General features: G+C 35.6%; 1 protein-coding gene across 10 annotated transcripts in view; it reads right to left on the bottom strand.

Annotated features, from left to right (window-relative positions):
• Positions 1–16162, bottom strand: part of MLIP (muscular LMNA interacting protein) — a 239603-nt gene that overhangs the window by 46796 nt on the left and 176645 nt on the right. For all 10 annotated transcript variants that reach the window (XM_070418384.1, XM_070418383.1, XM_070418380.1 and 7 more), the window contains one exon: positions 6607–6735. In XM_070418384.1, coding sequence (XP_070274485.1) covers positions 6607–6735 — 129 coding nt within the window. The remainder of the gene's footprint in view (positions 1–6606; positions 6736–16162) is intronic.

The raw sequence follows: 16162 nt of genomic DNA on the forward strand, positions 1-16162 counted from the left end.
GGAAAGTAAGATTTTAAAAAATGTTAAAGATCTAAAGGACCATAAGACAAATTAATAGTTGGATGGCTGGCCTACAATAAATTAAAGTGCACTTAGGATGTCAGTATTTGGAGATTAGAACATCATTTTGAAAAACTCTAAAAACCTATAGCTCTTCTGTCCCTAAGGGATCACTGATTTTGAATTTACAAATTTACTACAGAGCATCCTTTCCATGTAGCCTTTGAAATAAAGAAAAATACATTCTTTACATTTGTTTTCTCTTTTTCCATATAGTGTTTATTTCAAGAGACCGAATTTACCAGCTTCATTTCAGTTTTCTAAAGGCTGGGCTTCTCAAGCTGACTTTATTTTAAGGAAATTCAAACAGAGTTTATTTACCAGTTTTAGCTCTCTGCCTCATTCTCTCCTATGCATTCTTGTGATTGCTCCCTCAGTTGGATTTATTTTCTCTGCCTAAATAGCCTACTTTAAGTTATTTTATCTTGGATCAAAGAGAGGAAGAGAAATTCCTAATTCTCCTCAGAAAACTCATCTTCAGACTTATATGTCTAGCTGTGACCTTTATATATGTCATCATTCAAAGTCTAATTTCACTCACACTTTAAAATATGTAATCTCTCCAATGATTAGAGATTATAATGTGTTCCAAACACATCAATCATAGCCCATATATTCAAATAATACATCCAATGTTTAATATATCCTCCTCTATGCATTCTACCTTGATCCCACTCATGAGTCAAAGAAAGTGTTCAGTAGAGAAAATAAAATGACAAGCCCTTCACTCTGACTGCATTGCCTATAGATACTTAATAACTATCCTTCAAATAATTGTAAGGAAGTTGAATTGAAACTGCGTAGTGAGGGAGGAAAAATTGTAGACAGTGTCCTGGGAGAGGGGCACTAGTTTTACCCAAATTGTCTTATATATAATGCAAAGTGATGTCAAAGGTATGCGACAGTTACCATCTACAGTTCTATTCACAGGCTGACTTTCACTCAAGGTTCAAGAAGTTTTGGGACAGACTCAGTGAAGTAAAACATAAGAATGTATTTTTTTCTTGCCAACAAATAAAACTGACTTTCTAATCTCTGAATAACATTTACTTTAGGTATTACTTAATATTATTTTTACACAGCTACCTTATCTCTCTTGACATTCTAACTGTTTTTAGTATTTTTTGGATAAAATTACTATACAGGTTTTAATTCTATTTAAGCAAGGCCTTATTTTAAAACTGGAGTATACTTTCCATGATAAGTTCTAAATATGTCAATGGCCCTCTCTCTTAGATAAAGATATATGGTGACATCATGGGTTAAGAAGATGTAGAACACATATACACAAACCTTTCAGATTGTCATTGTTTCCCAGTAGACTGGGGTAGAGTCAGACACTACAGTCACCAAGTATTTGTTAAGCAAACAGTGCTTCAGAACTTCACCAATTATTAGAATTTAGTGTCTTAATTATTAGAAATATTGAATAATTCTACCTATTATGAAAGAAGTGGCAAATAGGTTTTTGTGTGTGGGTTCATTTTAAAGCAATAATCTCTTTAAGATTCTTAAATGTACATGAGCCAAGGGAAGGGGGACCAAAAAAATAGTTTCTCTTAGCAATGTAGACACTGCAACAGAAAATTACAATCCTTTTGTTCTAATCTTTCAACTTTGATACATATACAAGGTCAAGAGAAAGCTAAAGCCTGAAAAAGGAAGAGATGAAATCCTGTTTCAAGAGGTGATGCAAGCATATAGGCCTAACCAATGGACACAACAGGGGGGTGAGGGCATGAGTGGGGGGATGGAGAGTATTGTGGGGATAAGGACACATATGTAATAACTTAATCAATAAAAAAAGAAAAAGAAAAAAAAGAGGTGATCCTATCTGGTTATATGCTAGAAGAAAAAGCAAATACTGTTTCTATAGAGCAATATATTTATAAGAATAGTTTATTGTAATGATGATAAATTATTGATTACATATACTACTTTACATTGTTTACAGTAAGTTGTCTATTACCTATTACATATGGAAGAAGAAGGGGAGGCAGGGAGGGAGGGTGGCAAAAGAGAAGACAAACTCACAAGTATTTCATTACTTGGATAAACAAAAACAACATGGTAATAGTTGGAGAAGCCAAATCTCTGACCTTAACCCTTCCAAAAGAAATGTAACACTACAAGGAATTTCAGTTCTCTCCCCCTTAAAACAATTCAGCAAACCACTTAATCATTTCTAGACTTAAAAAATTAAACATTTCAATCTGAAAAATATTTCTTAATAAAATATAATTTCCTGACAAAAGACAATGAGTCATCTTGAGAAACAAATGTTGAAAAAGTCACAATTTGTGGCAAAGCCAGGGTTATTCAGAATAAAGCAATATTATCAGTCTCACCTTATAAAAAAGGTATTTGCCCTGTAATATTAACATGTGGGTGACATAAAGAAGTAAAATTGAAGGTCACAGTAGAAATATAACTCAATGAATCATTAGAAATCTGAAAATCGCCCACATAATCCTCAAAATTTAATGTCAAGCACAGAAAGTTTGGAAAGAGATAAGCAAGTATTATGGCTAAGAAAAATCAGGAAAAAAATAAAAAGAAAAGAAAAACAAGAAAATTCCCTATAATTATTCTTTTATGTTCTCTGTGAAGTGGTATGGAGGAAATTTGCTAAATGGTCATTTTCACACATCAACATGCTATCTTCCCTATTGAGAAGCGAGTTCGAAGGAAAATAAAGTTTAAGAGGCATACGTGCTGGGAAGCATTATTTCCCTTTTATTGGGGTGGGGGGGTAATCACATGAAAACAACAATATTCCCCTTTAATTCTTCCCCAAACCTTTTTCATACATTACCCTAGTGCTTTAAGAAGGAAATGACATACCTAATACCCTGGGTTGAATGACTAATTTATAAAGAATGAGAGAATATTTTATAGAACTGAAGTTAGCAACTACTTTTTATATTAAATTGAGTATCTTCAGTGAAGAAATCAACCTTTATCTAATTAGGTACATTAAGAGACCAGAAAGCAATCGATATATTTTGCAATCTCACTAGTCAGACAAAATAAAAACCATTTGGCTCTTTACAATCTTCATTTTAATCAGTGAAATTGATTGTATTATCAATAGAACTATGCTTCAAAGCACTTCATAGTTTAAAATTCATATGTACAGAGTGAAGATATTTTATATTAACTCAATAAGGCCACAAAATGATGCAATGATGGATTTAAAGGTAATTTCAGAAAAGCATAAATTTCATTATGAAGAGTTTTTGTCAAAAAAAAATCCATCTAATTCAGAAAGAAGCTTCCTGGCCTGTGCCATTTTGATGTAAAACCTGTTAATTAATAAGTCTCAATTACTTGATTCTGCATGTGGTCTCCAACTTTCCTTTTAGTACTCAGAGACTGTCTCCAGGCAAATTTTCAGTTCATTATCAGTTCAAAAGGTCGCCCAGTTGTACCTTCTTAAGTGACAGTAAATACATTACCGTCTGGTCTCATCATCTTTAGTGTCTGATGTTTTGCAACAGAGAGTTTTGAAATCATATTTTATGGCAGTGAAGCTGCTAGGGGAAATTTATTGACTTAACAATCTCATTCAACATCTGTCATGTGGAACTGTCCCCAGTACAAGGCAGATTAGTGAAAGTGAGCTGCTTCAATTTGGCCCAACATTCTGGCTAAAGAATTTTCCATTACATGGGTGGGTGATATCAGCTGAGTTTGGAACCATTCAATTTACTCTGTGGTGGCAGGAGAGAACGCAATAGTGGCTAGAACTGAATTTGAGTACACTCTCTTCTATTGAAGTGTTCTGATGAAAGTAGCAATCTGAGATTATAAATTGTTATTACTCAATTTGTTTGCAAGCAGAACTAAGCATCTACTGTAGTGAGCTGTCTTTCGTAGCTGCCTCCATTGTAGATTCTTGTCCCAGTGAGATGGCAGCTGGACCTCTATATAAAGAGACAAGTTGATAGTATGTGGAGTTTCTCACTGTGCAGTGACCCCTCGGTTCTATTATAACTGCCTCTCTCATGCACGGTTAATGAATAAGCCCAGGGCATGTTTGGAATTCACTATTAAGTGGTATGCTGGAGTTCTTTCAGTTCCAACAGTCTGCAGACTCCTATTACTTCCCATGTTCCACACAGAAATTGGGATACACACAAGAATAAATTGGTTGAAAGAAAATAAAAATAAGATTATGTCTGTGGCACCTTAATATTTGCAAAAGAGCTCAAATTTTCAACAAATTATCTAGAAATTCATAGGTTTATGTTGCAAATAAGCAGAGCTTTAAACTTGCTATATAGTCAGGAAAAGCAAAGCAAAGAAATGGCAACTCCTTTTTATGACAAGAATTTCCTACACTTGAAAACAGAATTTATCATTTCAGAGGACAACAAATTGTGATAAATTATAGGTAGATTAACTTAATATACTACAAAGAATCTTGTTTAAATTAAAATGCATAAATTTGAAATTATAATACAAGAGGAAAATTATTATATTATATATAGCATTAGAACATATCTTGACAAATGTAAGTTACATGTATCATATGTGAAATTTATTTTAACTATTGGCATTTTTGTCATATAAGAATATACTACTAATAAAGCTTTTATCATCACCCTATACTATCTAAAATATTACATTAAACCTCTAAAATGTTAGTGACATGCAAGCAATAGATATTTAATAAGTGTTTTGTTGATAATGGAAATATGCTTTCTTAACAGAAATTTCCATTTCTGTTATATGTGGAATTAGTTAAACAACCCTGTATTTAATTTAAATCGAGAACTATACTATGTTCCATTAAATATAAATAATTTCCTCTAATTATAATTTTCAATATTATCAGTGCTTTTTAAAATTTTTTAATTTATTAAAATCATGTCACAAAGTATAGACAAATAAACAGAAAATATTTTCTTCCCTGCTTCATAAATAAACATTATAGTTAATCATGAGGAAGTATTTATGTTGAACTTTTTCAAGGCTCTATATGGACTTCAGATACAGTCAGAGTTAATATTAGATTTTAAGTAACCCAAATTTTAGAATTTGAAGCACCCTTTAAAGTACTTGATCCATGGGGGGGGGGGGGGGGGATAAAAAGGGCACTTATGTAATACCCTTTGTAATACTTTTAGCAAAAAAAAAAACAAAAAACAAAAAAAAACAATTAAAAAATAAATAAATAAAATCAATAAACATATCCTCAGGTGAGAAAAATAAATAAATAAATAAATAAAGTACTTGATCCAAATGCCTCATCTTATACATTAAGAAGCTGCAGCCTAGAGAGAGGAAACAACTTGCTAAGGGTTATAAAGCTAATATGTGGCTTACATTTCATAAATATAGATTTCATTTATATTTACAAGGACAAGATAGTTATTTTCAAACTAAAACTTAAAAATAGTATATCACCTTATTGATAAGACTATTTTATTATAGACAAGAGGCCCAGTGCATGAAATTCGTGCATGGGGGTGGGTTCCTCAGCCCAACCTGCACCCTCTCCAATCTGGGACCCCTCAGGGGAGCCCTCTCCAATCGGGGAGCCCTGACGGCATAGGCCCACTCCCCGTGGTTCTCTGCTCTCTGCAGGGCCTGGCCGCTCCGCGCCCGCTGCCCAGAGGCTCTCCGTGGCCCAGAGGTGATGAAGTAAGCATCCCGCCAGGCCACTCACACTGCCTGCTCTCAGTGGCCGTCCCCCCAAGTCTGGGGGACTCCAGCAGGGCTGAGGGGACTGGGTACCGCCATTTTGTGGCTATGGGCGCCGCCATCTCTGTGATGGAGTGATGGTTAATTTGCATATTATCCTTTTATTAGATAAGATTATCCAATGTGGTGATCTTATAAATAAATATCTAAAGTTTTCTTTGAAATGATTTGTGAAGTTTTATGTTACATGAGTATTTATTTTTACATTTTTTCCCAAATATCTAATAAAACACCATTGACAACCTTCCATTCTACTTCCTCCAAAATATAGGATATACTAGAGGAAGATAGTACATCTTTTTAACACACACACACACACACACACACACACACACAAAATGAATGAACAACAAAGCTTTAAATAACTTGATAACATATCTTCTAATTAGTGTTGCTCAATCTAGGGGGTCACATCATTTCTATGTTAATATGAGAACAATATATCTTTTGCAAATGTACTAATAAACCAAATCTAAAATAGTACATCTCTTCAAAAGAAAACAGTATTTTAGAAATAAGAATACAACACATATCTGATACATCCAACCGGTGACTTTGTGATGTCCTTATAGAGAGTACTGTCTTGTTCCCCAGAATAATATCATCAGTATTAGAAAAAAAATTTTAAAAGCACAACATTGAAATACTTCAAAATATCATTCTGGAAATTGAAAATATATAAGAATTTATTTTTATCATGCAAAAAAAATGACCTATTTTATTACTAAGGATACTCCATTAAATGGACATTTTCTTGCACATACTATATTCATAGAACTATATATGATATACAGCCACTTATCAAAATATAAAAGAACTTCTTATATGTTTACTCACCTGCTCAGAAAAGAGGTCACTGTTATCTTCCAGATATTTACTGAAAGGGTTGGGTTCATAGACTTCCTCCTCTTTTTTCAATAATATTTTGGATTTTACGGGTACCGGGCGAATTACTCCAGGTTTAGTCTTCATGAGCATCAAATAATTTTTTAAATAGAGAAATAAACACCATTAAAATAAATATGTGTATTATTAAGTCATTCAAATGTCTTCACAACATTTACGATTTTTAAAAATTTTAAAATACAGAAAAACAGCTAGAAATCAAATGATTTTAACTAATGTAACTTTAGTTTTTAGTTAACTTAGAGCAATCAACTCAAAGATTTACTGTCATGATGTTCAAAACGCAAAATCTTCATTTATCTAACCAAACATGTTCTTTATTTCCTCGCTAGTACATTCATTTAGTAACCATTCACATGACAAATAATTATTGAGAGCATCCTTGGTGCTAGGCAGCATTCTCATTCTGGGCATGGTAGGAAAGATGAATTAGGCACATTCACCAAGCCCATAACAACTTTTCATTTCTGGAAACTACACTCCCTTCATGTCCCCAAATCCACAGAGCTCGATCTCTAGAAACCATGTTTCTATTATGTATGATGAAACCAGGGGTGGCCTTCTGACCTACGTCAGTGGACAGTGGGTAGCAAACAGATATTCTCACCCAAGAATATGGAATAGGCATTTAAATAGCTCTGTGGTCACTTTGGGAGGTTGAAATTATAATCTGTCAATTTGGAAACCATGGGAAAGCCCTAATCTGTATTAAAACAGATATAATTTAGATCAAGAAAGATAAAGCAAAGTGCATAAACAGGGGGCCCAGAGAGCAGAGACATTTGAGGGCCTTCCAGAATAAATTCCGAAATATTCCTAGGGCCCAGCTGCATTTCTTATCCTGAGGTTCCCGAAGACTTTCCCTTTCTTTTACACTAGATTCCCCCCCTTTTTTTCAAAGTCAAGTTTACTTCTGTAATTTGCCATTAAAAAGTTTTAGCTGATAGACCAATCATTCAAGATTCATAAACTTGTACCCAATGTCAGTTTGATGGAAGAGGGAGAGAGAGAAATCTAGTTTGGGGCAATTTCAAAATGATGTTTCCCCAACACCAAAATCTTGTTACACTGTAAAATGTCACAAAATGATTGATAAGTTTGCAAAACCATCCCAAACAATGATTCAATAAAAAGTTGTGACTCTCTTTCTGTTTAAGCATTTTGCTGTAATTCTTCTTCTCCACCCCATTTCCTTTCGGAAAACAGTAAATTAGCTCTCCTCAGTCAATGCTGATGCTCACAAGTTAAGCCTTCAGGGACTACATCTATCTCTCTGCTCTATAAACTGCCTGAAATATTTTGAGTCTTGAATAAATGTCGCGCTGCAATACTTTTTTTAATCGATACTTTCCCAGTTGTCTTTTATATAGATGCCAACTTGTGAAATACAAATTGAGAAGTCTTTTTTTTTTTCAGGCTGACAAATATCTCCCACTTAAGAAACTAATTTCTCTCAATGGGGGAAAATGAGCAAGTAACGTCCAATTATGCATGAAGTCACACAGTTGAGTGTGATATGAGAGGAATATCCCTCCAGTAAACTCAACACAGGAACACAGCCCAGGCAGTTTCTGATTTCTATAACCACCTGTCATAAGGGAGATGCCCAATATCTGAGTCATGATCCTAAATTGTCCAGATTTCCTTTCTCTCTTTTCCACTTGTCTTCCTATTTCATTTATCCTTCCTTCTACTTCTACTCCTATGCCTTTTCCTTCTCTCCTGCTCTTTCATTAAGCAGGAAATCAATACAACAACATCGATACTTCAGGGCCTACTAGAACCAACAAGGAGCTTTACTAGTAAGAGCTAAACTTGATGGCAGTATGCAGAAAGATGAGAGCAAAGAGAAGAAATCTGACAAGGAGCACTTGATATGCTAAAAGAATGTCTCCACCAGAAAACATGACCACTGGTCCCTGTATCACTAGCAGTTGGGTATTTTGGGTGATCCTGGCCTGGAACCTTTCACTCACATCATCTCTCTTGGATCATCATCCTCCAGGGTGACAGCAGAGAAGGACTCTTCTGGTTGGTTGGATATTAAGTACCTCAGTATCAGACTCAGTTACTGATGCGTCATCTTGTTTCTATGCCAGCCTTCAGACTCCTTAGTTCCTATAAATTTCCTGGATTTCATGGTTGTCTGACAACTTGATAATGATTCTATTCCGATTTCTTCTACTTTACCAGATTTACCACATGCTCTCCTCTTGAACTCTGTCCAGAAACATGGTTTGCCTGAAGTCTCAGTTTTACTCATTCTACTTGGCTTACTTGTTTTTGATATGGTTGCCCTGAATCTTAGGTTATACTTATCACCTCTTTTTTTTAGTCTTAATTTTCTCCTGCACTATAACTTGTTGCCACTCAGTAGTCAGTATTTCATAGATATGGAGGTTAACTCTAGGCAAATGACTAGACATAGTTTGCCTTTGACATTGTTCCCACTTCCCTCTCACTCCTTCACTCTCCATACAAGCACACACTATGACAGTCCCTCCTTTGGGAGTTTGCATTTGCTCTTTGCTTTGCCCAGAACTCTTTTTTCCCTTTCCAGGATCGCAATCCCCACCTGTTCCTCTTATCTGCCTTATTATTTTTTTAGTATTACTTATCACAATCTAACATCAGTTAATGTTTATTGTATTGCTTTCTCCACTAGAATGTAAGCTCTGTGAGGCTAGAGATCATTGATTTGTTCACTTTTGTATCTCCAACACCTAGAATCATGTCTGAAACTTAGGAGATACTAAATAAATATTGGAAGAATGGATAAATTAATTGGCAGGTAGAAGCTGGATGTATACTGGCTATAACCCAATATGGAGGCCTTAAGGAGTATTGGTGCCAGCTTGGGGTCTCCCATTATTTTTCCTGAATTTAATTTTTGATTACAGTATAACCCAGGAAGAGGAAACTTCGCAGGATAGAAGATCCACACTGCCTTTCACAAATAGAAGACCAGAAGAAGGAAAGTGGTCTCCAACCTCAAAGATAAGAGTTAAAAAGAAATTATCAACGCTGATGGATAAAAAAGTCAAACAATGATGTACAATCTCACACCTGTCAGAATGGCTATCATCAACAAATCAACAAATGACAAGTGCTGGTAAGGATGCAAAGAAAAAGGAACCCTTGTGCAGTGCTAATGGGAATGCAGACTGGTGCAGGCACTGTGGAGAACAGTATAGAGTTTCCTCAAAAAACTAAAAATGGAACTCCCATTTGACTCAGAGATCCCACTTCTAGGAATATATCCCAAGAAACTAGAAACACCAATCAGAAAGGATATATGCACCCCTATGTTCATAGCAGCACAATTTACCATAGCTAAGATTTGGAAACAGCCTAAGTGCCCATCAGTAGATGAGTGGATTAAAAAACTGTGGTACATCTATACAATGGAATACTACACTGCGGTAAAAAAGGAGTTATTACCATTTGCAACAGCATGGATTGAACTGGAAAGCATTATGCTAAGTGAAATAATCCAGTCAGAGGAAGATAAATATCACATGATCTCACTCATTTATGGAATATAATGAACAACATAAACTAATGAACAAAAACAGATCCAGAAACAGAGAAGCATCGATCAGAGGGAAGATAGGGGAGGGTGGGGGTAAGGGAGAGAGATCAACCAAAGGACTTATATGCAAGCATATAGGTCTAACCAATGGACACAGACAACAGGGGGGTGAGGGCATGAATGGGGGGGTGTAATGTGGGAGTAAGGACACATATGTAATACCTTAATCAATAAAGAAAAAAAAAAGAACTCAAGGCCAGAGAACACTTCTTTAGGGAGTTTAACCCTATCCATTTAACCTTCTCCATTAAAAAAATTTTTTTGCCCCCTGTTTGTTTATGGTAATAAGTAATAAAACTTGGCACCAAAAGACAATACTGTCATTTTTTTTTTTTTTTGAGAATTCAAAAGTAAAGTGGAACTCAGGAGATCATATCTAACTCTATTGGAAGTCTTGAGGGAGAAGAGAAAAAAAAGTCCAAGAGATAGAGTATGTGGAGTCTCTAGGGCCTATGGGCAGGTTTTAATGGCCTGTGAGGCACTGACTTGAGTCTGCTATTCATTTGTGTTTATAACTCATCAAGTATATACTTCTACTTCAACATTGCTACTCAGGCCACTGTCAGAGAGATTGTTTCTGCCCTGTGGAACTTGTACTCATAATTCTATGACAACAAGTTGGTACTGCCTCTGGCTAGAGAACAAAGTTGAAAATTAACTGCCAGTACTGACCTAGAAAATCCATTACTAATATTTTAAAATAATGGCTTCTTAGAGCATCATCTTTCTTAAATTAGTAACTTCAACTAGTACTAAGTTTTTAATTGCCTTTGACTATAGTAGTAAGCTCTAAAGTGGTTGTAATGAGGGAACAAAAGAATTAAAAATAGGGTCCCAATTTTTAAGGACTTATTTTTATCCTTGTGATGAAATATGATGTGTAATAAAACACAGAAAATAGAAAATTCTGTGAGCCTGGCTAGGAATTCTATCCATTCAATAGATCCAAAGAGTCTTTGAAAGTGCCATCATTGTTTCTTTTACCATCTGCTTCAGTCTTGTCTTTATTTTCTGGTGTTATTTATATTTTTAAGAGTTACTGTAGCAACAAGCCCATAGAAACCAAGAAACATTCTACCAGTCAAGACTGTTGACAAAAACATTATTCTCTAAATTATATAGCTGATTTACTCATTCAATTAATAAATGTTTATTAGCTTTAACTATTTTTAAATAAACAATATTATATGCTTGAAGCAAATTCTTAACCATTTTTTGGTTAAGAAATATCTCAAAGAAATATCTCAAATTTCAAAACACTACATTTTAAGACTGGGAGTTGGGGGAGGACAACAAAAACAGATTTTATACCACCCATTAGCCATGGGACTGTTGACATGGCATTATAGGTATCTGTACTTCAGTTTTTTTTCATCATAATAATGAAAATAACAATTCCTGCCATACAATGATGTGAAAATCTAATGAGATAATATATTTGACAGAACTTTGTAAAGAAAAACAGCATAAAAGGAATTTGAAAGAAAAACTTTTTTTCTATTTTCAGATTTATAATACAGTGTTAATGCTAAATGATCTAGACTATCCATAGTAGTACCTAACTGATGTGTGTGTTTTAAAACACTTTTAATTACTATGGTAGTTGTACAAAAATAAACATACATGAAATTTCAATAATTATACGCCACATCCCATGGCTCAAGAAACATTTTGTAGAATGTACACAAGACAGATGGGCTGGATTGAAATATTTCAATGGTTAGAGAAAAGACAACGGCATGACTCAAATCTGAGGAGGCGTGTATGATAAATGCTGTAGCAGTTAAGTATGTTGTGTCAAGGAAAAACTGGTCAAGGACAAACTGCCTTTAAGCTTAAAGAAGACATCAGTTCTACACAAAAGCTTTCAGGGCCACATTTTCTGAACAACAGAGACTCAAGAGCCCTCAGAAGGATGAGTCATGCACCACTAAAGCAGGACACATCAGCTGGCATTCAGAACCAGAACCGGGAACAAAGTTTCTGCAACTTTAAGCACTCTTCTCGATGGTGTTCCAGGAAGCTGCATTTGCTTTTACCAGTATATAGCCACGTGACTTAATTTTTAAATCTATTTTTTTTTTTTACTCTCTAGATTCAGTATTCCATCATGAGTAACGATGAACATTTTTCAATGGCATGAAATTTCAAAAGCAAAAGCCCAATGTCATCTAAACCACATCCCCCTACCTTCCTCCCAGGAAGACTGGCACTTTCCCCATCTTGTAGAGCCTAACCCTGTTTCCTTATCCAGAGAAAAGAGATCTCTCAGCCTGTCAATATTGTGATGACTCAGCTCAGGAATTAGGAAAGCATGTGACCGTTCAAACTAGATCCTCTTTTCTTTTGCTCTGTTTGTTATGCTAGGGAAGCACCATCCACAGGTGCAAAACCTCAACACTCTATTTGCCCTACCCAGTCTTCTCCTCCTTCTGTAGGTGATCACATCTTTGCAGGCAATGCTAAAACGCTAGCTCCACACAGAGGTCCAATGAATGTCACACTTTCATAGAAGCCCAGATTCCCAACCTCTTCAACCTTCGTTTATTCTCCTCCGATCATCTAAAATCCACAATTCCCTTTGAAAGTCACACAGAACAAGGATGACCGCTAGCACTCTGATCTTAGATAATCTATTTATCTGTAAAAATGGCCATCATATCACCTCCGAGATAATATTTTAGAGATTTTGTGTACAATAATAACTCCTCCCATGTGTACAGGGCTACATTGGCAACATCATGGGTTATGATAGGTGAGTCTTAAAATAACTCTTTTAAGTTGACAGAGGAATTATATCAAATTCTATTTTATAGATGGGTATTTCCAAAACCCTCATCTCTGAGTTTCTTTCCAGTTTTGATGTACTGTGATATTGTTCAATGGAAAAAAAGATAAACTGAGGCACAGATTAATTAATTTCATAAGGGCCCCCAAATTATTCTCCCTGAGCCCACTATTAAATAATTTGGCTTCCAGAATAAAGAATGAAAATATATTTTAAGAGTAAGGGTCAGGTCATTTTTTTTTCCTTTCCAATGTTGAATTGGCACAGTGACAATGTAAAGAAGCAAATACATTAGCCAAGTTAAAAAGAAAAAACTTATGAAAAAGCGATATATCCTTAAAAAGCCAATCCTCAAAAGCAAAATGGCTTCCATATTAAGCTTTTGCTACCACAGCAATTTATCATATATTTTCATTTCTACCAGTTTATTTCATTTCCCATTTAAAACAGAAGTCAAATAAATTTAACTACTATTATATACAAAACTACAACCTTACTTAATTTTAATTATAATCTATCACAAGTTCCCAGTAATTTTGTTTTTCTGTGCTACACATACAAGTAGATACATATATAAACAAAAAACAATATGTATTACCAGAACTACCTCTTATATAGCATCTATATGTGTGTGTGTGTATATATATATTTGTTTTGTTTTTCAAAAGCATTCTTATTTAATTTATTCAGAAATTAATCCTGAAGAGAATTCATAATGGTAAAAATATTGGAAATTCATTCATAAAAGTGAATAAAAATATAATCTTATTCATAAATTGTATTACTTAAAAGTAAAAATATTATAAATCCTTTAAAAGCAAATGTCATATAACATCGCTGCATGCAATTATTTCTAATCTATTTTATTCTCAGGTAATCTAAATACAGGGTTAATGTCATTAAATGAACTCAAAGTGATTGGACTGAATCATTATATCAATGCAGAAGATGTTCTTTTTTATGTGATAAGCTTACTTGATAATAAACCCTTCACAAACCTCTCTATATCTCTAGGGGATTTGGGTATTAAAATTTAATTTAAATCTTGGTTGAAAAATTCTGTGAACTCTTTAGAGAAAAAGTCTAAAGTAAATTCAAAGAAATTATCATCAGTCAGTCAAAGCAATGCTTTTGTTTTTACCCTAGAGAACACAATGTAAAATTTATGGAATTATTTTGTTACGCAGGAAAATGTTTATATATTATGTTTACAATGGGCTGTTTTTACTATGTACCATTCTATGAAGTCATTATGTATATTTGCCTCTTTGAAATAGTTTCTTAAAATATTAAGCCAAGAACTATCTCATATTTAAGTCAGTCTGATAATATATATACCCCCCAAAATAAATATTTGTATATAACTAAATACATAGTAGTATATTTAACCAGTCAATATCGAAAATCTGTATTTCTTACTCTATTGAGCATAAATATATATTAGGATATTAAAAATATTATTGATTTTCAACATTACTCTCAAGAAATAAGTTTATTATTATTTGAAATATTAAAATAGTTGTGGTAATATTTCCATATCTAAAGTGGGAAACTGTTCATCTTCATTACATGATTGCAGTGCTTGTTTCTATGGCAACTCCTACACTTCACTGTGTTAGTAATGATAGACTCACAGCACTAGAAAGGCTTGGAAAATATGTAATAGAATGGTTTCAATCAATTAGGAGTTTGAGGCACAGACTCACAGATTCATAACTTATCTACTGTTAGTCCAGTAGTTAGTGTCAAAGCAGGAAGTATAAGGTAGGTCTTTTGGCCCCCATTCCAGCATTATTTCAACTATATTAAACTACCTGCCACTATTCTAAACCAATTGACATTAAAATTACACACACTACACACACACACACATGCAAACACATTATATATATATACACACACACACACACACATATATATATACACACACATATGTATATGATCCTATGTAATAAAAGGGTAATATGCAAATTGACCCTTACATCAGAACAACCAGGAACAACCGGTCGCTATGACACGAACTGACCACCAGGGGGCAGACGCTCAATGCAGGAGCTGCCCCCTGGGGGTTAGTGTGCTCCCACAGGGGGAGCTCTGCTCAGCCACAGCCAGGCTGATGGCTGCAAGCGCAGCAGTGGTGGCAGGAGCTTCTCCCGCCTCCTTGGCAGTGCTAAGGATGTCCGACTGCAGCTTAGGCCTCTGCCCTCAGGGAGCGGACCTAAGCCATCAGTGGGACATCCCCCAAGGGCTCCTGGGCTGCCAGAGGGATGTCTGACTGCCAGCTTAGGCCTGATACCCCAGGGAGTGGGCCTAAGCTGGCAGGTGGACATCCCCTGAGGGGACCCGGGCTGCCAGAGGGTGCAGGCTGGGCTGAGGGACACCCCCCCATGCATGAATTTTCATGCACTAGGCCTCTAGTGTGTGTGTGTGTGTGTGTGTGTGTGTATGTATATATATGCACACTAGAGGCCCAGTGCTCGAATTTATGCACAAGTGGGGTCCTTTGGCCTGGCCGGCATCAGGACTGATCAGGGCCGCGGGGGAGGCCTGTGGGATTGGGCTAATCCAGCTCTTCGACATCCCCCGAAAGGTCCCAGATTGCAAGAGGGCGCAGGCCAGGCCAAGGAACCCCACCAGTGAACAATCGTGGCTGGATGCAGGAAGTAGGCCAGCCGGGGAGGGACCACAGGAGGACTCCAGGGCATGCCCAGCCTGTCTCACTCAGTCCCAGTCAGCTGGACCTCAGTAGCAAGCTAACTTAGTGGTTGGAGCGTCTACCCCCAGTGGGCAGTGCATGTCATAGCAACTGGTTGATCAGTTGACTGTCTGGCCCCTGGTGGTCAGTGCATGTCATAGTGAGCAGTTGAGCGGCCTTAGCATATCATTAGCATATTACGCTTTGATTGGTTTAATGGCTGATCTGTTGGCCAGACACTTAGCATATTAGGCTTTTATTATATAGGATATATATATATATATATATATATATATATATATACCACCATAGCCAGCAGTTTGATTGAATAGGCTACTTTAAGAGTTAAAAATACCCTTTTATGATTTTTTTAGGCAAAATAAAAATATTGTTGTCATTGTGACATGATAAC

The sequence above is a fragment of the Myotis yumanensis genome, unplaced genomic scaffold (assembly GCF_028538775.1).
Source record: "Myotis yumanensis isolate MYYU_CA2020_CCGP unplaced genomic scaffold, mMyoYum1.0.hap1 SCAF_6, whole genome shotgun sequence".
Lineage (NCBI taxonomy): Eukaryota > Metazoa > Chordata > Mammalia > Chiroptera > Vespertilionidae > Myotis > Myotis yumanensis.